The 24,743-nt window shown below is 35.2% G+C and overlaps 1 protein-coding gene across 3 annotated transcripts in view; it reads left to right on the forward strand.

Moving 5' to 3' along the window:
• RYR2 (ryanodine receptor 2) overlaps positions 1-24,743 on the forward strand; it is a 790,171-nt gene that overhangs the window by 657,790 nt on the left and 107,638 nt on the right. For all 3 annotated transcript variants that reach the window (XM_063708024.1, XM_063708025.1, XM_063708026.1), the window contains exons 66-74: positions 3,139-3,269; positions 4,872-5,192; positions 6,772-7,012; positions 7,394-7,481; positions 9,695-9,787; positions 15,122-15,292; positions 16,389-16,448; positions 20,890-21,024; positions 24,051-24,085. In XM_063708024.1, coding sequence (XP_063564094.1) covers positions 3,139-3,269; positions 4,872-5,192; positions 6,772-7,012; positions 7,394-7,481; positions 9,695-9,787; positions 15,122-15,292; positions 16,389-16,448; positions 20,890-21,024; positions 24,051-24,085 — 1,275 coding nt within the window. The remainder of the gene's footprint in view (positions 1-3,138; positions 3,270-4,871; positions 5,193-6,771; positions 7,013-7,393; positions 7,482-9,694; positions 9,788-15,121; positions 15,293-16,388; positions 16,449-20,889; positions 21,025-24,050; positions 24,086-24,743) is intronic.

Raw genomic sequence — 24,743 nt, forward strand, 5'->3', positions numbered from 1 at the left:
TAAAGTTTAACTTTGTATTAATTGCTGCTTCAAGTTTTGTAACTATTTATTTCAAGAATCTTCATTTCATAACCTGTTTCCTAGTTATAAACTAAACCGGATTGACCTTTGAAATTCCTTGGAAGTAATTAGACAATCTTTAAACAAAATAAGAATTGATATAATAAAGGACAATGGAGTTATGCAAAGAAGGTAAAGCACTAATGGTAAAGACTATACTTAATGTGAAGTTTCAGCTGAGTGTTTGAGTCTTATGAAAGCACCTGCTAGTATCGTTTCTCATTATATATCAGAAATTCAAAGTAAACATGAGTACGAGCAGTTATTAAACCTAGTTTTATTTTCTCATGTTCTCAAGTTTCAGGATGGAGTGGTTTGCAGTGTTAAATGATGTGAATAGGTAACATAAGAAAAGGTATCCCCAGTAAATTTAAAATAAAGAGATCACTGGCAACTTTAGTAAGAAATTTCTGTGAACCAGAGAAGAAAAACAGGGAAGTTTTTTTAAAAGGCCAGAATAAATAAAAACATATTCTGATAGAAGATTTAATTATGAATAGATATAAGTTCTCCCAAAATTAACCTGTAATTACAGTACAATTTCAGTACAGCAAATTACAGAAATTTGCTTTTTCCAACTTCACAAAATCATTCAAAAGTTTATTTCAAAGAATAAACCCATGAGACTAGCTAATAGAATTTGCAGGGGAATAAAAGAGTAATGAACAGGTACTCATTTGGCCTACCAAATATTAAAACCTATAAAGCTACAGTAGTTAAAATAGGATGACAGTTGTACATAAAAATAGCAAATTAGATCAATGGAAAAACATAATTGGGTTTACTCTGAACATTTTACATTTTTTACCTTCATTTTAAGTAAACTCAATTTTCATATTATTTTTATGGTTATGACCTATATTAAGGAAGTATAATAATTTATTGAAATGTGACTTTATTTTTGACATGTTGGCTGTTTTCTGTTTTTCACTAATATATATAATGCCAGATCTATGTTCATAGATTCCATTGTATTTTTATGCTTATTTCCCTTAGCTGTATTCTCAGAATTTGGAATTATAGGTCAAAGGGTATGCCTGTATTACAGGATTACGGTACTCATTTCACTGTTTTCAGAAAATCGATTCCATTTACATTCTCAAGTTTTAGAAGTGAATGCTAATTTCCTCATTTGTTCCTTACTCAGATTATCTTTTTTTCTTTTTAGTGCTTGTGTATGTGATAGTTAAAATATAAGATCCCTATTTATATTTTCAAGTGCACTTTCCTGATTACCATCTACTTGCTATTTTTTTCATGTTTACCTTGTCATTTGTGTTTCTTTATGAATTGCCTTTTCTCATCTTGCATCTATTTTTCTATTAATGTATTGTCATGCTGATTTGTAATAATGCTTTTGTTCATTAAAATGATTAACCTCTTGCCTATTTCTCCTGTTTTTGTGAGTTTTACCATTTTTTACCTTTATATATATATAGTGCTTATATATAAAATATATACATAAAACATATATAAATATATAAAATATATAAAAATTATATACAGATAGCATTTTATGACATGGTAATGTTGAATTTTTATATAATCAAATTTTATATAATTTTGACATAATCAATCTATCAATTATTTCATGTATGTTTCTTCCCCTTAGTTTTATTATTCCGATAAGTTTAGACTACACATTTAGCAGTTAGAATTTCAAACATTTATCCTCCTAGACTTTTCATGCTTCCAGTTCTTTATATTTAACTTTATAATCCTATTGTTTGTGTCCTAAATATTTGTTAAATGCCAGATACTAGGATACAGAAATAAACAAGATACTTCTCTACTCTCATAGGTTTTATATCTGGTAGAGGAAACCAAACCAAAACAAACAAGCAAACTGATAAATATTATAGTGGCAAGGTATAGTTTGTCCTATGAATAATCACACAATTTAGAGAACAAGGAAGTCGAGAATGTCTTTTAGAAGGCGACTTTTGAAGCTTATAACTTTTCTCTATGCAACAGAAAACAGGTAGAAGCTATATCAGGTAGGTCTGTGTCTAGTAGCTTCTGTTTTCTCAATGAAGAATGCCTTGAGTCCTAAGCCAGATGATGGCTGAGAAAAGAAGTGTGGAAAGCTCGAGGAAAGTAGAGAATGTCTAGAATGATCATCTCTGAGATAAGAAGGGAATTTTCTAGAAATATATCTGAATTTTATTTCTCTTGGGTATTATGTAGGATTCAAATTAAATTTTTAAAATCATCAACCATTTGTAAAATAATCATTTATTAACTATTTATTTTATTCCCTGATTTAAAATAAAACCATCATGTAAAGTAATGTATTTACTAGATTACATTTAGAATTTCTATTCTGTTCTATTATTTGATTTTTTATGACTAAATCAATATCATATAGCCTGAATTGTTAGTATTTTTAAAAATATTTTAATATCTGGTTTTTCAAACCCTCTAATTCCTTCTTATTGCTGTAGCTTTTGTTTTTGTCATTGTTGTTTTTGCCTATATATTTATCTGGACAAAATTCGAGGTCACTTTTTTAGGTTCTAAATAATGTTTTGGTTTTTGGTGGCTTGTTTTTTAAGTCTTTTTTGTGCAATTAATTTTGCAGTTATAAAGTGATTGGGGAAACAAAAAAAAATTCAAAGGTAAGGAAAAGACATTTTGAAAAAAATAGATATTTACAAAAAGTTACAGTGGAACTTTTTCTAAAATATCTACAAATATAGATATTTTAACATAAGTCATCCAAAAGAAAAATTGATATTTCCAGAATGCCAACACAAATTATCAGAATCAGTCTGAGAATCACTAATCGAAACAGAATTTTAAAGTGAATTAATGAAATAAAAGGACTAGTCCAATCAGATATGAGGAAATAAGTTGACAGATAATTTTTTGCTAACAGATAATTTAGCTTTTTTTCAAATGGTGAGGATATTGCTATTGAAAGCATATGATGTTTAGCAATACAGAAATTGGATTTGGGAGTTAATTTTATTAGTACCAATATTATCATTCCTTTTAGGTTAAATTTGCTAATTGTAATATGACTTTTTTAGTTACTCACTTGGAAGACATTAAAACATAAGCATTTTCCACTTATAGGCAACGTTCTGCATTAGGAGAATGTCTAGCTGCCTTTGCTGGTGCTTTTCCTGTAGCATTTTTGGAAACTCATCTGGACAAACATAATATTTACTCCATCTACAATACCAAGTCTTCACGAGAAAGAGCAGGTAACACAGAAACATGTGCAGTGCTTTGAGATATGAAGCTAAAACTTGATATTTATCATATTGTCCAATAGTGATTTTTAATGAGCTGTTTCAGTTTACTATATCCAATCTTGTTTGTTCTTAAATGTTATTGTTTGGTATTCTGTGTGATGTACCCTGTGATAGATGAGGGAGATATGATACATATAGGGCAGCAATCAGCATATGTGGTAATTCAAGAGCAAGGTGACTGAGCAGGCCCCTTGGACAGCGTGTATGTGTGTTGATTGTGAGAGCTCCTAGAGGTAGAGTCATCTTGTGTGGCAGATGAGGGAGTATCGCAGCCTAGACGTAATCCCAGGTTTCTCTTCTGGGTGACTGACTAGATAATGTCCCCACCAAGTTAGGGCATGCTCAAGATAGGCTGGAGAGAAAAAGAGAAGTTTAAATTTAGATCCATTGTGTTTTAGTTGTGCTTGAGACATCCAGGATGAGTCAGAACAGCTTTTAAGAAACATGGCTTTACAGATATTAGCTTATAGCAGAAAGAATGGCCAAAATTGTCTAGATGAACATGCAAACCAAAAAAGAGAAGAGAATCAAAGATAGATTCCTAAAGATAATCAGCATTTGAAAGTTCAGCAAGGGCTGGGCGCAGTGGCTCTTGCCTGTAATCCCAGCACTTTGGGAGGCCGAAGTGGGTAGATCACGAGGTCAGGAGTTCAAGACCAGCCTGACCAACATAGTGAAACCCCGTCTCTACTAAAAATACAAAAATTAGCCGGGCGTGGTGGTGTGTGCCTGTAATCCTGGCTACTCAGGAGGCTGAGGCATGAGAATCGCTTGAACTGGGGAGGCAGTTTGCAGTGAGCCAAGATCGCGCCACTGCACTCCAGCCTGGCAACAGAGCAAGACTCTGTCTCAGCAACAACAACAAAAAAAGTTCAGCAAGGAGAAGAGAGTCAGTAAGGACACTGACAACATTCAGAGGGAGCCAAAAAGGCTGGGCACATTAATGTTAAGAAAGAAGGGAGTTTTAGGAAAAGGGAATGTGGTCAGGGGTATGAAATGCCACTGAACGGTTGGAAAGATAAGTTGTAAAAGTGCAGTTTGGCTGCACGGTGAAAAGCAGCTTTGTTCCTGAGGACGGAGAGTGCCTGGATAGCTAAGTAATCCAGGAAAGATTTGAGTATCTGCTGGGTAGGAGGTATTACAGGGCTGAAAATACAGGTCTGAGCAAGGCATCAGGTATTCGGTGGAGCCGTGAGTGGGGGACTTCAAAACTTCCTCGAAAACGGGGAATGGAGGCCAAGGTGGAGCCAGTCATAAATGGCTTGTAGGTCATGAGAGCAGCAAAGTTAGAGGAGGAAATATTTGATACTCTTGTTTGCTGTGAAGTAGGAGGCATGGCTGTTTTCTGGGAGTGACGGTACAGTAGGAACTTAGGGGAAAGAGAGAAGCTTTGAAATAGCTACCTTGAAACACAGGAGAAGGAGCCAGTTGCAGGCATGCCACGTCTTGCTAAGTTTTGAAGTCCAAAATGAAATAGTTGCCTGTGGAAGTCCGCCATATCATCTCAGTACTTTCTTTGAATATAATCCATTTTAATATGTACTTCTCCAGCTCTCAGTTTGCCAACTAATGTGGAAGATGTTTGTCCAAACATACCGTCTTTGGAGAAACTCATGGAAGAAATCGTGGAATTAGCCGAGTCCGGCATTCGCTACACTCAAATGCCACATGTCATGGAAGTCATACTGCCCATGCTTTGCAGCTACATGTCTCGTTGGTGGGAGCATGGACCTGAGAACAATCCAGAACGGGCCGAGATGTGCTGCACAGCCCTGAACTCAGAGCACATGAACACACTTCTAGGGAACATATTGAAAATCATATATAATAACTTGGGGATTGATGAGGGAGCCTGGATGAAGAGGCTAGCAGGTAAGAACTGGAAGAAGACATTGTACCCCTGAAATCTGTTTTATTTCCAAAAGAATTTTAAATATATAAACTAGAATTTTCCCATCACAATTTTTATTAATATTTTCTTTACTCAAAAATATTATTATTTGTCATGCTATTTTTTAATGTAGATAAAAACAGGCATTGGGTATATGTTAAATAGTTACTACTTTTAAGTAAACATTTTTCTGACTTGTCAATCTCTGTAAGATTAATCAATAAACACAGCAGTAAAAACTAATGATTTTATAGCCAGAGACAAAAATAAAACATTCAGCTTTTAGCAATCCACTTGTAGCCATCTGTTATATAGAGAATGTGAAGAGAAGGGAGGGTAAACCAAAAAAATGTAGTCTAATGTCTACAATTATTGCATTATTTGTATTGAAAAGTTAGAAGCAATCTAAGTACCCAATAACCAGAATATGGCTAAATAAATTGTATACATCTACATGCCAGAATATTATGTCATATTTTGTTTTTTGTTTGTTTGTTTATGAGATGGAGTTTCACTCTTGTTGCCCAGGCCAAAGTGCAATGGTGAGATCTTGGCTCACTGCAACCTCCGCCTCCCGGGTTCAAGTAATTCTCCTGCCTCAGCCTCCCGGGTAGCTAGGATTACAGGCATCTGCCACCATGCCCAGCTAATTTTTTTTTTTTTAGTAGAGATGGGGTTTCACCATGTTCTCCAGGCTGGTCTCGAACTCCTGACCTCAGGTGATCCACCCACCTCGGCCTCCCAAAGTGCTGGGATTACAGGTGTGAGCCACCATGTCTATGTCATCTTTAAACGTTGAAGGTTCAACAGTGTTTTATGCCCTGGAAATACTCATATTATGAAGGGAAAAATGGAGAGTTTTTAAAACAATGAATTCAGAATGTTATATGTATAATATATGTATATGAATTTATCTACTGATTAAAACTCCAGACAAATGCAGCAATGACTTATTAATTTGGGTAGATGATTATGGTTGACTTTAACTTTTCTCTTGTATACTTTTCCCCAGTGCATATATGTTACTTTCAGGGGGAAAAAAGTCATTTTAAAAATGGCCCAATGAAGTTTAGAACTATTATTAACAACTGTGGTTATTATTAAATAAGAGAGCAGTGTTCCATATAATCTAACTCTTCCATTGGGCCAAGGATGGGGATAGTTAAAATGAGATAACTGTATATAGTCTCATATAGTAATTATGTAGCAGAGCTTGTCCCAGTTCTAAGGGTTAGGGGAACCTTTTCCATTTGGGAATTTTATTTCTTGTGTGAAAATGATTTCCAAAATGAGTGAAAGTCTTTTTTTTTTCCATTCTAAATTAGCTATCTATTCTAAAAACAAGGAAGATCGTTGAATTCAACTCAGTAAACATTTTTTTAATAGCAGCTATGCAATTAGAACTTGGACTAGAAAAATGGCTGAGGCATGAGCTGTACCCTTAAGGAAGCCGTGTGCTGGAGAAGGAGGCTTTAATTATGTTACAATTATAATTACAATCTATCATCATTTTAATGAATGGTTTTACAGAGCAGAATACTAATGTCTGTCTTTAAACAGTGTTTTCCCAGCCTATAATAAATAAAGTGAAACCTCAGCTCTTGAAAACTCACTTCTTGCCATTAATGGAGAAACTCAAGAAAAAGGCAGCTACGGTGGTGTCTGAGGAAGACCACCTGAAAGCCGAGGCCAGGGGGGACATGTCGGAGGCTGAACTCCTCATCCTAGATGAGTTCACCACACTGGCCAGAGATCTCTACGCCTTCTACCCTCTCTTGATTAGATTTGTGGACTATAACAGGTATGATCAAAAGTAATTTAGTAATTTCCCTAATTCAGTCATAGCGTTTCTTGGCTCGCATGTCCTTGTTGAATCGCTTCATTCACTATTTGGCCGTGAGCTTGTTGGTAATTATAATTAACTGTTTATAGGCAAGTTAATTTTTGGCTTAAAATTAAAACACCTTAAAATCAAAGTTGGCCGTTTCATTCTGATTTTGCTTGTAAAAGTTAACGGTTTGACAGTTATGATGTTTAAATTTTTTTTTAAATGTTACAACGCTGTGCTGAAACCATCATGAGCTCTGTGGTCAGTACATTTAAGTTTGGGGGGATGGTTTTTTTTTTTTAAATTAACTTTAAGGAGTAGCTGAGAAACCACTTTATTTATTATGTGATCCAGGGCAAAGTGGCTAAAGGAGCCTAACCCAGAAGCAGAGGAGCTCTTCCGCATGGTGGCTGAAGTGTTTATCTACTGGTCGAAGTCCCATGTGAGTGTGAAAATATTGACAGATCGCGCCTACTGTTTGTAGGCACCTGCTTACTTGCCTCCTAGGTTTCATGTAACAGTTGAGGAGAGAGAATAGGTTCCCCTGAGGAGTTTGAGGGAATATAAACCTTCTTTTGAGTTTTGCAATTTATCCTTTAAAAAAATCACAGGGATTTTTAATTGCACTCCATAAACGTATTTTAAATTTGCCCCTAAATTTTAGACTAATATTGACATTACATAAAGATGTACTATTTTTACTATCTAGCTTTCCCTATCTCTCGGCATTTTGTTCTCTTAATTTGCAGTTCTCAGTTTGAGACGTGCTTAAATAGACTAGCAATTTCCAACAATAACACACACTCATTTTACTTGTAAAGGTACTGCTTCCATAAATTTGTTTTATCTTCACACACTTTACACCTAAGGAATTTAGTTTGGCTTACATTTTAGAATCTGTTGGGTTTTAAAATAAAGCTTCTTTCTACTGACAGTCCTGTTGATAGAATTTCTAAAGTACGTATTTGGTGAATTTTCACTATTTTGTATATTGCAAGTGGAACTATGTATTTTTAAACCTGGAAAAGATTTTAATCATAACAATCATATAGTATTCTATCATTATTTCAGTAACTAGCAGAATATAGGTAAAAGAGCATTGATGATTATCCTGAATTATTTTAAAAATTTAGAATTTTTATATCAATTATAATTCTATGCCACTCTGTAAATGAGAGACAAAGAAAATAAAAATTTCAACCTCAGTTTTATCATCTGAGATATCTTACCAGTTTACTTAATCAGACTGTTGTACAAATCAAATTACTTTGAATACATAATATTTTTTAAATATTCATATTTAATATTTGGGATGACAAATATTATTTATTGCCTACATCTGAGGAGTCTGTCAAACTTAATAGCAAACTTTATATAAAAACATACATTAAAAACATAATCACTCAGAAAGGATATATGAAATAATGGCTGCTTAACATGCAAATTTGTATCTTCACAAAGATACAAATTTATTTATCCTGTGTAACTCATGTTTGGGGGATGCAATAGATCATCCAAGGTATTCTGAAGGAAAATTCAAAATCCACTCGAAAAAGATAAATAGATTAGATATGTAGATAGATAGATAGATAGATAGATAGATAGATAGATAGATAGATAGATAGATAATGCATGTCCGGTGACAGGTGGGAGCATTGCTTGAGCTCAGGAGTTAGAGGCTGCAGTGCCCTATCATTGCACAGCTGCATCCCAGCCTGGGTGACAGAGCCAGACCCTGTCCCTAAATACATACATGAATGAATGTATAAATAAATGAATTCCAGAAGAAATCAGTCCATTTTGAGCTGCCAAAAAACAAAGATGAATTTTTGCTTTTTGCCTGTTGTTTTCCCTGTTGGGTTACTTCACTTAGAATGCCTCATGGGAAAATAGGGGGAGCCCAGGAAAAAATTACTAAAAACTGCATATTTTTATTTGAAGAACTGAAACTCTTCAGTTTCCTCAATCATTAAAATGCCGAAGAAGCGTCTTTAGATTTAGGTACAAGATTAAAGTTTGGAACAAGAGTATTTATCATAATCAGTAGGTTTTCAGATGAATGTCTAATCATACTTTCAAGAATAAGCAAAAATATCTGAATATGTACTTTTGAATCTCATGGGCATATATTAATATAAACATAAATTGGCTAATGTGTTATGTTTTTCCCCAAATATTTAAAGATAAATTGATTTTGCCAGTCTTTTTATGTTCCCAAATTAAAAGGGAATAAATAATGATATGGTATTTTAAAAACAGGTAAAAAATCTGACAGAATAGAAAGTTACATCATAGTTCTATGTGTCCTCGGAAAGTCTATGTTAATCTCAGGAATCAGTATATGCCTTTCACCAGCTAACCGGGCGTTTGAATATTCATTCTACTCCTTGGTAAACGTGTGATCTTGCAATGAAATTTTCTGAATCTTAGTTTTCCCATCTTTGCAATGTGCATATTCATATCTAGTTCACAGAATTGTTGCTTCTAGCCAAGTACCCTCATTAGATACTCAAGAAATACTTGTATCCTTTTTTGATAATTCTTATATATCAAAGTAATACTTATCTCTGTAAAAACTTGCAGGTTCTGTGTAACCTCTAATTACAAAGACTTCTTTAAGTGGTTTTAACTGAAATTTCCTTTGCAACTTCTCAGAATTTCAAAAGAGAAGAGCAGAACTTCGTTGTGCAGAATGAAATCAACAATATGTCTTTCCTTATTACTGATACCAAGTCAAAGATGTCAAAGGTATTACCATAAACTGTTTCACTGTTCTAGAAAATATCTGAATGTGACTTTCATGAATTGACTTTTTTTGTTAGATTTTCGAAGATTTGTAACTGGAATCTGATAGATTTGGTAATGTTATAAATTGGTTCAAACATGCAAGCTGTTTTAAGGTTACCGGAATTTGTTTGAATCAGGCATGGTAAGACATGCAGACAGGAAATGACTGTCATGAAGGAAGACATTTCTACTGACAGATCCGTGGAAACAGGAGGCATGCCATGCCAGGCAGGGCCCCCCGGGGAGAGGTCAGGGTCGGTCAGGAGGCAGAGAGAGCAAGGAGAAGACGTGGGCGAGAGCTTGCCTCGTGGTCTCCACTGGAAGGAATGGACAAGGCAGGGCAAACAGGTTTCTGATTGGCTAATTTGAATAATTTTCAGTGGCTCCACATCATAGGGCCTGTCCTTGGCTGCCTGGTACCTAGTCCCAGAGTGATTAGAGCAGGTGGATAGTAGCCCAGAGTATAAGAGCCTGATAGGGGAGGCAGGGGTCAGTGTGGGCTCTGGGTTGATTGATTTGTATATGAAAAGCAAGCTCCCCAACCAAGGAAGCCATTTCCTTCTCTAGGACTTGCCTAACCATGGGAGGGACTGCTGTCTCCCCAGGATCAGCAAATCTCCAAGATGTCAGAGCAACAGAATAAAGACATGCTTCACACACACACACACACACACACACACACACACACCCCACTCACAAAAAGTCAGTATAATGTATGTTTAACATGTCAACACTATGTGTCCATCAAGTGTGAATATTTGTGTGCTCATGTGTACCAAAGAAACAGACCTCAAAATGAATTCGCTGCATTATTTAAAAGCCACATGGACGAATTCCAGGTTCTCACACATGAAGTGGGAAGTATCTTTCCAGATTTTTGTTTTCTCTGTCACTCGTATTGGGGAGGGGAGTAGCTTCCATTTAAAGCATTTTAAAGGGGCTTTATATGTTTAATTCCTGCTAAATGAGAAATAAATATATTACATGTGGTAACATTTGGCTCCCAAATGGCCAAAGATCCAAAAATGAGTGCTACTGAGGCAGAGCAAATTAGCCTCTACTGACTCAATAAATTCTGGCAACAGAGTAGCTTGGGTACACCCACTCCACTGACCTCCAAAAGTCACCGGATCCTCAGGCCTGCTCTGTGATCTGTCACAAGGGAGGTAGAATGGTATTGCTTGGTAGGCCTAGTCTTGTTTAAGAGTTTTGAATATCCTGTGTTTGACCCGACAGCACATGAACTAGAAGCTAATGCCAGAAGTCTGTGTATTCCTGTACAGATACCCTTTTCCCTCTTTTCCATCAGTCGAGTCCAGTGATTCTCAAAGATACTCTCAAAGCACTACATGTCATAGAACCTAGACTGAGAGATGCATAAAGATGACTGATTATAACACAGTTTGCTCTTATTTGCAAGAAGAAAAAAGGGGAGTAATAGATAAGAACCTCTCAATTCTAACATTTCTGACCCACAAATTTTCTCAAACTAAAAAATTATTTTTTTGTTTTTGTTTTTGTTTGTTTTGTTTTTTTGAGACGGAGCCTTGCTTTGTTGCCCAGGCTGGAGTGCAGTGGTGCGATCTTGGCTCACTGCAACCTCTGCCTCCTGGGTTCAAGCAATTCTCCTGCCTCAGCCTCCCAAGTAGCTGGGACTACAGGCTCATGCCACCACGCCCAGTTAATTTTCGTATTTTTAGTAGAGACAGGGTTTCACCATATTGGCCAGGCTGGTCTCGAACTCCTGACCTCGTGATCTGCCGGCCTCGGCCTCCCAAAGTACCTGGATTGCACTCCAGCCTAGGCAACAAGAACGAAAATCCATCTCAAAAAAGTATATATAGTTAGATAGATAGGTAGATAGCATTTATTACAAGTTCTCTGTGTTTATTTGTGGGTGTGAGAAAGGTGGGTTTTGCCTGTTGCATTATACAATTGTACTCTGTTTTTTTCTTAAGATTTCATTTCCTGTTGAAATGTAATCACAGGCCTTGGACATTTAAAGCTAGGCTAATTTTTATAATTACTATATCTAAAATACAAAAAGGTATCTTTTTATAGGTTTTTTTTTTTTTGGTAGGCTATTTCATTGTAGGAATATTAGAAAATTTTTTGTAAGTTCCCACAGAAAGGTCATGTGATAAATACAACCAATTAAAACCAATGCTTTCTGTTCATAATGTGGTAAAGGAAAGAGCTTGGCTTTCAGAGGCAGATCAGCCTGGAGTGCTGACTCTGCCACTTCATAATCCCTTCACTCATCTTAAACCTCACTGTTCGTAGCAGCAAAATGTTTGTCATGCTGCTTACCTTGATGGAGGCTTGTAAAATCAGAATGGACAGATTATAGGCATGCAACAAATTTTAATAGATATGAATTGTAGTAACAAAATGATAAAGTTAAAATACAGCTGAATATCTAACAATCATATAGTTAATAAGTACTTAGAAAACGTATGAGAGAAAGAAACTGATAGGATAGTCAAAGATGTCAGAGGTAAGTGGGGATTTGAATAGGTATTGGAAAATGAGTCTTTTCTAGATGGGTCATAAGGAGAGAGGGTGGAGGAGCCTGCTGATACCCATTTTATGCAGCCATAGCACTGTTTTTGCTCAAATCTAACAGTATCTTTGAAGAAGAGTCTGTTTGATGTCTTTCTTGCCATTTTCCTGGTCTACTATTAAATTTAAGGCTATTTTCTGTGAAATTGTTACAATCATATTTGTATGTTTGTGGGTGTGTGAGAGACAGAGATAAAGAGGAGGCAGAAGCAGAGGTTGATTGATAGATTGATTAAAGAAAGGGCTCAGGTGGCTGGGTGCGGTGGCTCATGCCTGTAATCCCAGCACTTTGGGAGGCCAAGGCAGGTGGATCACGAGGTCAGGAGTTCAAGACCAGCCTGGCCAAGATGGTGAAACCCCATCTCTACTAAAAATACAAAAAAAAAAATTAGCCAGGCGTGGTGGTGGGCACCTGTAATCCCAGCTACTTGGGAGGCTGAGGCAGAGCATTACTTGAACCCAGGAGATGGAGACTGCAGTGAGCCGAGATCACACAACTGCACTCCAGCCTGGTGACAGAGCGAGACTCCATCTCGAACAAAAAAAAAAAAAAAAAAAAAAAAGGGCTCGGGTGATTGATTTAAGAAAGGGCTCAGGTTAGTCCACTTCCCTTCTTAAATATGCCCACATATGGGCCATGTTATTATATTTTCATATCTGATCCAAATGCACAGATTGAAAATGAAAAAGTGTGCAAATTCATTAGCTTTAGCGGCTCTGTTTAAATTATTGAGCTGCTCCTATGAGCAAGGCACAGTGCGTGGCTTTGAATACAGAGAAACGACAAAACAGGTTTGGCAGCTGCCCCAAAGGAGCTGCATAGTTTGGGGAGGAAATAGGCACTAAACAAATGAACAAAAAATACCCAATATATGTGTACAGGAGGATATTTTATTGCTTATAGATTTAATTTCCTCATATGAACAGTGACATCACCCATAAATGTTCAAATATTTACTACTCTTTCCAGTTATAGATTTCTTCTGGGGCGGAAATCAAAATTATTGTTTGTGTATAAGTAGGAATTCATTTGCCTAGTGTTACTCAAAACTGAGCAATTTGTAGATGCGTTTAGTGTTGATTATTTTTATTATAAGCTCACAAATGTTTATAAATATTAAACCAGATATAAGCTCCTTCTGCCTATACACCCATAAAACCAAAAGAACTTTACAGGTTAAAATCAATGAAAACTCTAACACCAATAAATTTAGACTAAGAAAACTCCAAACCAATACAATTTAGACTAAGAAAACTCCAAACCAATACAATTTAGACTATATTGGGGATGTCGCTTTGCTGCAACTAAATTACCGGTATTGGATAGAAGTGTGTTTGTATAATTTATATCAATTTGCTTAATTTTTAGGATAGTGGTTCTTCCTTTGGGTAATTATTTTTATCATTTTAGTTATGTTGTCCTTTGAACAAAGAGCCCATTTTAAATGATCCATTTTTTAATGAATGAGTCGATTTAACAGTACGAATTATTCATCATGTTTTTTCTAATAAACTTACTGAGAATAATCTCTTACAAGTTGGTATGTATAAAAATGGGATTCATGCAGTAAGCATATCTTTTTGGAACAGAAGTATAATTCTTACTGCTATGGTTCAGAAGATTATAGGTTTAATATAACACTTCAATATGTAGTTTAATTATTACATAATTGTATATTTTATAATGTAATATATAAGCTATCATTGCTATACGGTGACTCACTTGTTTCACTACTTTTACTATCGTACAAATGTCTTTCAACCTCATGCTGTGATACATTTTACCTTCTGTTAAGTAAAACAGATCATTTGTATATTAAATTCTATTATGTTTTTTCTCAATAGCCCAAGAGTATTACAATGTATTTATATTTATAAATATTAAAATATTTTTCATTATCATTTCATTGTCACGAAACTATGTTGTAACTTTGAATTACTGCTACAAAATATTCAACATGCACAAATAAGTGGATGTGGGACAATTATTTTAATTTTGACATTAGAACATGCCCTCTTGATAGAATACTCATTACCCAGTGAAAATTAGATTCTGTCGTTTAAGGTGACCCTGTGTTACTGGCATAAGCCCCAAAAACATCACAAGAGAGCCCTTGAGTAACATGGCAGTATTCAGTTGTAAACTGGTTATCCAGATCGTCCTGAATATTTATGAAACTCCAATGAGTATATTACTTCTATTTCTACTAGACGGGGACTGAGGCTCTAGGAAGACAAGTTTGCAGACTGTATAAAAGAAAAATGCATTTTATAATTGTTCTGATATATTAGACCACACACACACACACATACACACACCATATACATGTATATATATTTCAAAGCAAGCATTTGTCAAAACAAAAATAAGCCCTTTATTCTTATATTTCTTAAGCATTGAAAATTAGAAAGCACACAATATCTGAAATTACTATAGAATTTTTTATATATTTATCTGCTTCCCTAAAATTACAATTTTCATTTTTCTTCTAAAAATTACATGGGAATGCATACCAGTGAATTATAATGACCTAGGAATCTGAGGGTAGGACTTGAAATTAGCAAAAGATGCTAAGAAGGGAAGAGAAAAATTATTCTCAAAACAGGAGGATTTTCAAAACTAGGGAGCAGCAGAAAATGAGGAAGATGAAGTGACAAGTTAGGGAAGAGTCATAGTGGTTCTACATGTGAGAAAAGCAGGTTCAGATCCCAGCACTTCTCTTTGTTCCATAGGCAGCTGTTTCTGATCAGGAAAGGAAGAAAATGAAGCGCAAAGGAGATCGGTATTCCATGCAGACCTCTCTGATTGTAGCAGCTCTGAAGCGGTTACTGCCCATTGGGTTGAACATCTGTGCCCCTGGGGACCAGGAGCTCATTGCTCTGGCCAAAAATCGATTTAGCCTGGTAAGTCTCCTTTTCATCCCAGCGGTAATGATCATCTGACCTCCAGACTCTCAGTGTTTGATTCCTTTGTCTCACTGCCCTATGTCAATATTTCATTTGCATTACATGTTTTATAAGTAGGTTTTCTAGACAGGCCCAAGACTCAAACATAAAGACTGCTTTTTTTTTTTTGAGGCTGTTTTTATTTGTAAGTTATGTTAATCACCTCCGGGACACATTCAAGAACCAAACAGGAAAGACACAAACCAATCTCTGGTAGTGAAAAAAAATGGATTTCATATAAACTTCTATATAAAGCTTGTGATGAGAAGTATATTCAAATTTATGAAGGGTGATTTTTCAATGTTAGAAGCATAATATATTGTGCCAACTGTGGGTAGATAAGGTGTTGACTTTTAAATCAGCTGCTGTTCTCCTCTGCAAGATTTAAGTTCCTCTGCAAGATTTAAGTTCTCAAGATTTTACAATGTCCTCTGAGTTTCTGTTCTTCATAGCTATGCAAATGAGGATGCAATATTTTGTACATTGGAATTTCTATTTTATATTTATGTAAATTGGAGGACATATTCTCCATTCCACGTTGAATCACTGAAGCTCGTCACTGAACATGCACCGTTTGACATTCTAAAATGAGTGAATTGAGGGGAAGCTGTGGGAGCGGGCTGCATCACGCAGCTCTACTGGCAGTTCTCTAGAGTTTGATTCTCAGTTGCATTTTCCTTGCTATTACTGGGTCATGGAGGATGTTATTAAGGGCTAAAGTGACTTTGTGGAGATTTGGAAGAATACTGGAGATATACTTCTACTTCAGCCCAAGAAAACATGCTATGCCCCCTTCTTCTTATGAATTGGAAACTTGATTCCATTGAATTTTAATGTCCTTACTGTGGAGGTAAAGCAGGTCATTACCTTGCTTCAGGCTACAGCAGTACCAAGAAATTATTTGAACGAGAATGCCCCAAATTTGTAGCATGTAATTTTATAAAGATGTTTCTCAGACGTATACTATTTCAAAAAAGGTTTGGATTGTTTCTATTGACTTGTGACAGTTGATGCAATATAAGACTCCTTTTAGGTAACATATATTTCTTGACAGAAAGATACTGAGGATGAAGTACGAGATATAATCCGCAGCAATATTCATTTACAAGGCAAGGTAAGCCAAATTTTATTCTTAAGCCACATTTACTACCTATACATTAGTTAATCTCTCTTTAAAATAATACTATAAGTAATGTTACTTTAAACATTAAGGTAATGGACATATTTTAATTAGTCATTATCCTACTTGCAAAGCCTTTTGTATTAAAAATTCTAAAGATAATAAATGATATATTTTTAAAGAAAATTATCAGAGATTGTCAAATTTTGGAAAAAATATATATCATCAGTTGAAATACAGATTGGATGTATTCTTTTTTAATTATTATACTTTAAGTTTTAAGGTACATGTGCACAACATGCAGGTTTGTTACATATGTATACTTGTGCCATGTTGGTGTGCTGCACCCATTAGCTCGTCATTTAGCATTAGGTGTATCTCCTAATGCTATCCTTCTTGATAGAGGAGTTTTAGGGTCTTTTGGACATAGAGAAGGTGTCTATAAGAAAATGTTGGCTAGGCACAGTGGCTCACACCTTTAATCCCAACAGTTTGGGAGGCCGAGGCAGGCAAATCACTTGAGCCCAAGAGTTTGAGCCTGGGCAACATGGCAAAACCCCACCTCTACAAAAAGTACAAAAATTAGCTGGATGGTGGTGCACACCTGTAGTCCCAGCTACTTGGGTGGCTGAGGTGGGAGGATGGCTTGAGCCTGGGAGGTGGAGGTTGCAGTGAACCAAGACCATGCCACTGCACTCCAGCCTAGACAACAAAGGGAAACCTTGTCTCAAAAAACAAAAAATTTACATGGAGTGATGAACAATTAAATATATATTTTTAAGAGTCGTTAGTCTATAGGTGAATTAGGCCATTTTTGCATTGCTATATAGAAATATCTGAGACTGGGTAATTTAGGAAGAAAAGAGGTTTAATTGATTCACGGTTCTGCAGGCTGTACAGAAAGTATAACACGGGCATCTGCTTTGGGGGAGGTTCCAGGAAGCTTAAAATCATGGCAGATGGTGAAGGAGAGGCAGGCATCTCGCCTGGCAGGAGCGGGAACAAGAGCAGTGAGGAGGGAGGTGCCACACACTTAAACAGCCAGATCTCAGGAGAATCTCGAGGACAGCACCAAGGGGATGCTGCTAAACCACTTATGAAAATTTTGTCCCATGATCAACTCAGCTCCCACCAGGCCCCATCTCCAGCACTGAGGATTACATTTCCACATAAGATTTGGGCAGGGACACAGATCCACACTATATCAATAGGCTATATCGAGATTTGCAGCAATAGGAATAAATGAGTTTACCTAAGGAGAAGAGAAGAGTGTACAGTTGGAATAAAAACATGGATGGAAATCGATAGAACACCTACTTTTTAATGGTGGGTGAAAGAATTGTTAGAAGTGGTTTTGGCAATCCAGTGACCATTTACTATTATTTGGAAATTTTTTATACCATTGAATAAATTATTCGTTTGTTTATAAAACCTGTGATGCAGTTTTAAAAGTCAAGCTAGTATTTTGACTCAGCCTGTTGTCTTCTATTCTGGTGTCCCTTCTGAGGAATTTTTTTTAATTGTGAAAATATGCAAATGTCAAAAAGCAGCAACAACAATATAATATATGCCTTTCTGGGTATTAAAATGTCTCTTTCCAAAGATCCAAATCATATGATTTTTAAATTAGCATTTTAAAGAATAAGATAAAGGTGAGACATGCCTTTACCATATTCACAATGCACAAGTATTCATTTAGAGCAAATTTCATGTGAAATTTGATGTGTACTCAGTTGTTTACTAACAATTCTTTTAGAGTGAGATGAATTACTATTAGAGTATGATCTCTTTTCAGATGGCCAGAAGAATTTGAACATTTTTTTAAAAGTTTATAAAGCCTCTATTGGAACTTCAGAAGAAAAGTTTACACTACAAACATTTTTCACCTATAGGGAGAGACACTAAATGTTTTTACGTACATGGGTATTTGAGAAGATCAGGTACCCCATGAAAGGGTGCAGGGGATCCCCAGGGGACCCTAGACCACACCTGGAGCACCATTATCTAGTTCAACAATTACTGAGTTAGAGACAGAGAGTGCTCAGTACCTCTTAAGAGGAGTCTGGGCCAATCTCAAGAAATGGTCAAATAAAGGTGGTTATGATTATAAGCAGAAAGAAGTTTGTCCATTATATTCTGAAGGTCACTTGTAAGAATATTTTGGACAGTTTAGATGACGTATTCAGGAGACAGGAAGAAGGAAGAGAGCAAAAAAGGAAACATTGATTGTCCATATTTCACCTCCAAATGCATAAGACCTGAAAATAAAGAGGTAATGAATAAATATTCATCTTGTCATTTTATTCTACACTTCCTTAAACTAGGAGTTAGGCAGGCATATTAATGAGATACACAGATTTTCAAAAAATGAATTTTTTTATTCCTAACTTCTTGAATACGTTGTCTTGAAATTGTAGGGCTGTTCATCCTGAGGCCAGAGGAGTAATTTTATGTTAGAATAAAGATTCTACTTTATTAATTATGTTTATGTATTAAATAGAACTAAGAGTACAGATTAAAACCTGTAAGTATCAAACATAGTCCTCAGACTTAAAAAGTATATGGATGAAAACATTTTATTTTATCAAAGGATAAGTAGTCTTTACAAATCATTTATCCCTATACAAAGCTCTATCTGTCTGTGTTTACCTGTAGATGAAAATTATTTCTGACATTTTAACTATGCACTCTCAGTCTGGGAGTTGTGAAGTTTTAGATGTCATCTATTTATTTCTGCTTCATAACATTCAGTCTCCCATTTCTAATGGAGATTCTAAAGTAGAAGACAAGGGGATTGCTTTGTCCGTTTTTTGTTTGTTTGTTTTTTGTTTTTTGAGATGGAGTCTCACTCTGTCACTCAGACTGGAGGGCGTTGGTGCAATCTCGGTTCACTGCAACCTCCACCTCCTTGGGTTCAAGCGATTCTCCTGCCTCAGCCTCCCGAGTAGCTGTGATTACAGGCGTGCACCACCACACCCAGCTAATTTTTTGTATTTTTAGTCGAGAAGAGGTTTCACCATGTTGGCCAGGCTGGTCTCAAACTCTTGACCTCAAGTAATCCACCCACCTTGGCCTCCCAAAGTGCTGGGATTACAGGAGTGAGCCACCGTGCCCGGCTGCTTTGTCCATTTTTAATAACATACTTATTCTATATTATTTCTTTGAACTGATATGTTCTACCCCCATTAAATTGCTTGCTTTTGTCAATTTCTATGACTTATAATAATGTTTCTAAAAACATGAAGATTTCATATACATTTTTCACCAAGGAAATTTGATGGTATTGAAAAGTAAAATGTGTAGACTCCTTTATGATGAGTGTGATTTTAAAAACCTCTATTGATTTATATAATTTAATATCTTTGTCTCAGTGAAATTAAGCTCTGTTGTAGAGTCCAAATATTTATAGGTAAATGCTATCCTATATCCTTGCCCATAAAAGTAAACATAGAAATCTTTCTACAATTAGACTGTGAATGGGGAGGAGAAAAGCATGGGTAGCCTTACCCATTTTGTTTTCCAGTTTCCCACTCATCCTTAAGCCCTAGTTACAACGTCTTGTGTTAAGGGAAATCTACCCAACCACCAAAGAGTATGATAAATCTCACGGTATTTTATATTTTGTTTTAGTAGCCCTTATCACAATTTTAAATATTTGTTTAATGTCTGTCTTCTCTACTAGATGATAAATTTCATGATGACCAGGACTTTGTCTGTCTTTCTCAGTATTTTTAATTTTTTTTCTTTTTTTTTTTTTTGAGACGGAGTCTCGCTCTGTCGCCCAGGCTGGAGTGCAATGGCGCGATCTCGGCTCACTGCAAGCTCCGCCTCCCGGGTTCATGCCATTCTCCTGCCTCAGCCTCCCGAGTAGCTGGGACTACAGGCGCCCGCCACCACGCCCGGCTAATTTTTTGTATTTTTAGTAGAAACGGGGTTTCGCCGTGTTAACCAGGATGGTCTCGATCTGCTGACCTCATGATCCGCCCGCCTCGGCCTCCCAAAGTGCTGGGATTACAGGCGTGAGCCACCGTGCCTGGACAATATTTTTAATTTTTAATAATTGTATATAGTTAAGGTGTCCAACAGGATGTTTCAATATACATAAACATAGTGACATGATTAGTGTAGTCAAACAAATTAGCATATCTATCTCCTCGCATAGTTACCTTTTGCGTGTATGTGCTAAGAGCTCCTGGAATCTACTCTCAGCAAATTTCCAGTATGAATTGCAGCATTATTAACTGTAATCACCATGCTGTACATTAGATCTCCAGACCTGTTCATCCTACATAACTGCAGCTGCGCGTCATGTCTTAACTGCTAAACACTGTAAAGCCCAATAAATAATGATGGGTGGACTCTTCCTATCTTTAGATTGTAACCTTGTCTTTTAGATTCCCATCTTCCCATTGTAACCTTTTCCTTTTTTCTGCAGTTGGAGGATCCTGCTATTAGATGGCAAATGGCTCTTTACAAAGACTTACCAAACAGGACTGATGATACCTCAGATCCAGAGAAGACGGTAGAAAGAGTATTGGATATAGCAAATGTGCTTTTTCATCTTGAACAGGTCAGGCTTTGTGTCAATTCAATCATATTTGCCTTAGCCACATACAAATATTTTAAAAAGAGAATGTGTGTTAATTTGTTGACTATGACCCAAGAAACACATATGTTCAGCATATTCATTCTAAAGAATAAGAGTCCAGTGTGCTTAGTATTTCAGAAAGACAATTTATAAGCTTATAAATCTTGTAGTAATATATAGATTATATATTTTGGGAGATCCTAGCCTTTGTTTTGTTGTCTTTTTTCAAATATTTCTGAAAGTATTAGGATTATATTTTTAAATTATTCTAACCAAAAAATTCAGGAGTTACATCTGATTTCAAATACTTTATGCATACTTCATTTTTTAATATTGCTCATAAAAACATGTTTGAGATAATTATCTTTTACTGGTTTAATATTTGAAACATTTTCTTTTTTGCCACTTGTTTAACCTTGCCTTTTATTAGGTATATTTTTGAGCTAATTTTCTCTGAAATCAGGAACAAATTTCACTTAGAGAAGAACAATGCATTGATAGATATTAAAATCGTGTAAGAAAAGTGTTTTTATATATTTTTTCAGTTGTGTCCTACTTTACACTACAAAGCTCAGTTTGATATTCTTATTCATTACCTTTGCACAAGAATGTGTAAAACAAGAATACGTGAAACATTATCAATCAGAGGGTCATATTTTTACAGAAGAGATCATCTGGCTTAGGTAAAATATCTGCAACACAGAGATATATTATCTATTTCTCATCAAGTCCATTCAGCAAAATAATCACATAGTGAAGAAGCTCATTGTAACTTGACCATCTGATCTGTCACAGGGCTCTTATGACAGATCATACTGGTGATGACTTGGTTATTTTATACTAAATATAAAATAATAATAAGATGCCCTATGCCATCTCAGGAACTTTGCCACCTAAATGTATGTGTGTGTGCATATATATATATATATATATATATATATATGTGATAAATTTCATAGATGATAAATTAAATTATATATATATAATTTTGTATTGCCTTGAGCCATATTTGAACATATTATCATAGCAATAATAAACATTTTGCTTGTATTCCTGTTTTATATTATCTGAACCCTCATCCCTGCCCTGGACAGTTTAATAATGCAAAGATATCATCTAATGTAGTATCCTTTTAATTTCCTTCTTGCTTACTCAAATACCCTCCCCCAAACGTTAATAATTTCTCTATTGTCATGCAATTTATCACTACACTTGATGAGATTAAAGTCACTAGGATACCCTTAGGCTGTATGGCTATTAACATATATTTACGTTATCTAATACCTTGGAACTTAATACTTTCCCCTGAATAACTTACATAATATTTTCATGAAATATTAAATAAATATGAATTATCATCAATCAGCAGATGACAAGACTTGTAATGAAATTTTAAGTGATTTATATAAAGTCATAGAGTTTTATCTCCAGAATTATATATATATATATTTAAGATTATTAAAGGTTAATTAAATGGCTACGAGAGGACCATTTCTGACAGCATTGCTCTACCATCAGTTTTTAATTCTTCCTAGTGTTTATACATATATATAGATTTGCGTGAATAAATTCTAGATACATTAAATGAAGCTTATAGAAACTGATTATATTTTATTATATTCCCATATATTCATAAATATATCCAATCATGATGAATGATGGCATTTCTCAAATGAGGTTCACTTTTCTAAGTATCCATTTATGCCTTGGATGTTTATGGAGTTGCCTGTCCTAGGGCAGCCGTATCCCCAGCAGACCTGGAGGACTGAGTGCTGTCAGAGAGGAAACAGACACTTAAACAGATAAATATGGGATGATACGGAGCTGTTAGGATATAAAATGTGCTGAAGAAAGTATAGAAGCAACCCATACTTAATGTAGATATGAAGTAGGTAATCCCTGTATAAATCTTAAGGTAGGAATTATCTAGAAAAAGTGGGAGGATCAGAGTTTTTCAAACTGTTAAGAATATGGCGAGATTGGTTTATCATGAGAGGAGGGTTTTGAGTTAAAAGAAATTGTCGATTATCAAAAATAAAAAGTGGGAGATATCCTCGTGTTTAATTTATGCCTTTAATATCCCTCTGCTAATGATAACATGTGACTGAGTCACAGAGGAGCGTGCAAAGAATATTTTAACTTGCAAACGTCAAAACTTGTAAAAAACAGTAGGTGGACAGGAAACACTTGTTGATTTAATTTATCTCAAGTATCAGCAGCCTGTTTTAGATGTATATTTTGTGTTGTATATCTGGTAAGTTTTCTCATCAGAGTAGGTTATCTCCATTGAATTTTCTAATAATTAAATTCTAGCCAAGCTAACACATCAGCACATCAAGACATTCAGACAGGGTTACAAGGTACATCTTTGTGTTCGCCTTTGGATCACATATCTTACAGATAACTATTTACTTATCATTGATTTAGAGGAAAGCACACTGTTTCAGGTATTTCCTGAAATACTTTAATAGGCAGGTAATAAAATGCCTGCCAAATGATAAGCTTCCTGGTGGCAGGAACCCTTTTTGTTGGATTTTTACTGTATCTTAAATGCCTTAGGAACTTAAAATATGTTTGTCGACTGTCACCCATGCTGATCATAATGCTGTAATTCCTGTAAAAAGCTATCATCTACAGACTGGGGTCTCAAAATGGAAATTTAAATTGAAGTATGTTGGGTCTCATTGAAAACTATTGCCCTTGATTGCTTTTACTTCTATGTTAAAGGCCTAACGATGGTTTATTTCACTTGACACAAGCATCAAGAAGATAATTGAAGTGGATAATTGTCACAACGTGTTTATTGATCATAGAGGGGGAAGAGCATCACAGAAATAAGTGCTTTTCCATTAAACAAGTTGCTTTGTTAAAATTTCTAAACCACCTCAGTCCAAACATTTTAAATGTTTACTTCAGACATTATTACAATCATTTTTGACTCTTTACTGCAAAGGATAATAAATGTAGTTTTACTTTTTTAGCTAACATAACATTTTTATTTCTTTCAGAAGTCTAAACGTGTGGGTCGGAGACATTACTGTCTGGGAAGTACAGTGCTCAATGGCCTAGAGATTACTAATTAATTTAGGTTTATATGTTGGGATTTTTTCTTTCTAATACAATTAATCTCTTTCTTCTCTTGGAGTTCCAAACACTATTAGTTATATAAATAACTTGCTTGCATCATTTATTGCAACTTTTGAATTTATATTTGTCCCTATCTAACAAAATATTTACATATTTTAACATTTTTACCAAATTTACTCACTCCTAATACTGTGTTCACAAAGCGTTGTCTTCTTCTCTTTATCCTGCTATATTAAAGAATAGTAGAATTTTTATTGACTGTCTCTTTTTGTGTTTATTATTTTAGCTCTTACAATAAAATTAGTTACAATGGATATATGAAAAAGAATGAGGTAATATTTTATGTAGGCAGAAAATATGTATTAGAATCATAAAGAACCAAAGAAAATTTTGAGAAGGAAATAAAATGATTTTATATGGAATGATTTTCTATTTCTTTGATTTTAGAGATGACATAGCTTTGAAGTACACAGTATTGGGAAAATGTGATATTCTTACTAAGGGAATTATATAGCATTTGCAACTATCTAAATTTTATCTTTGGGTAACTTTTAGGATATGGACTTCTTCACGATAATCTTAAGGTACTTTTGGAATTGGAATTCCAAATATAG

The sequence above is a fragment of the Gorilla gorilla genome, chromosome 1 (genome assembly GCF_029281585.2).
Source record: "Gorilla gorilla gorilla isolate KB3781 chromosome 1, NHGRI_mGorGor1-v2.1_pri, whole genome shotgun sequence".
Classification (NCBI taxonomy): domain Eukaryota; kingdom Metazoa; phylum Chordata; class Mammalia; order Primates; family Hominidae; genus Gorilla; species Gorilla gorilla.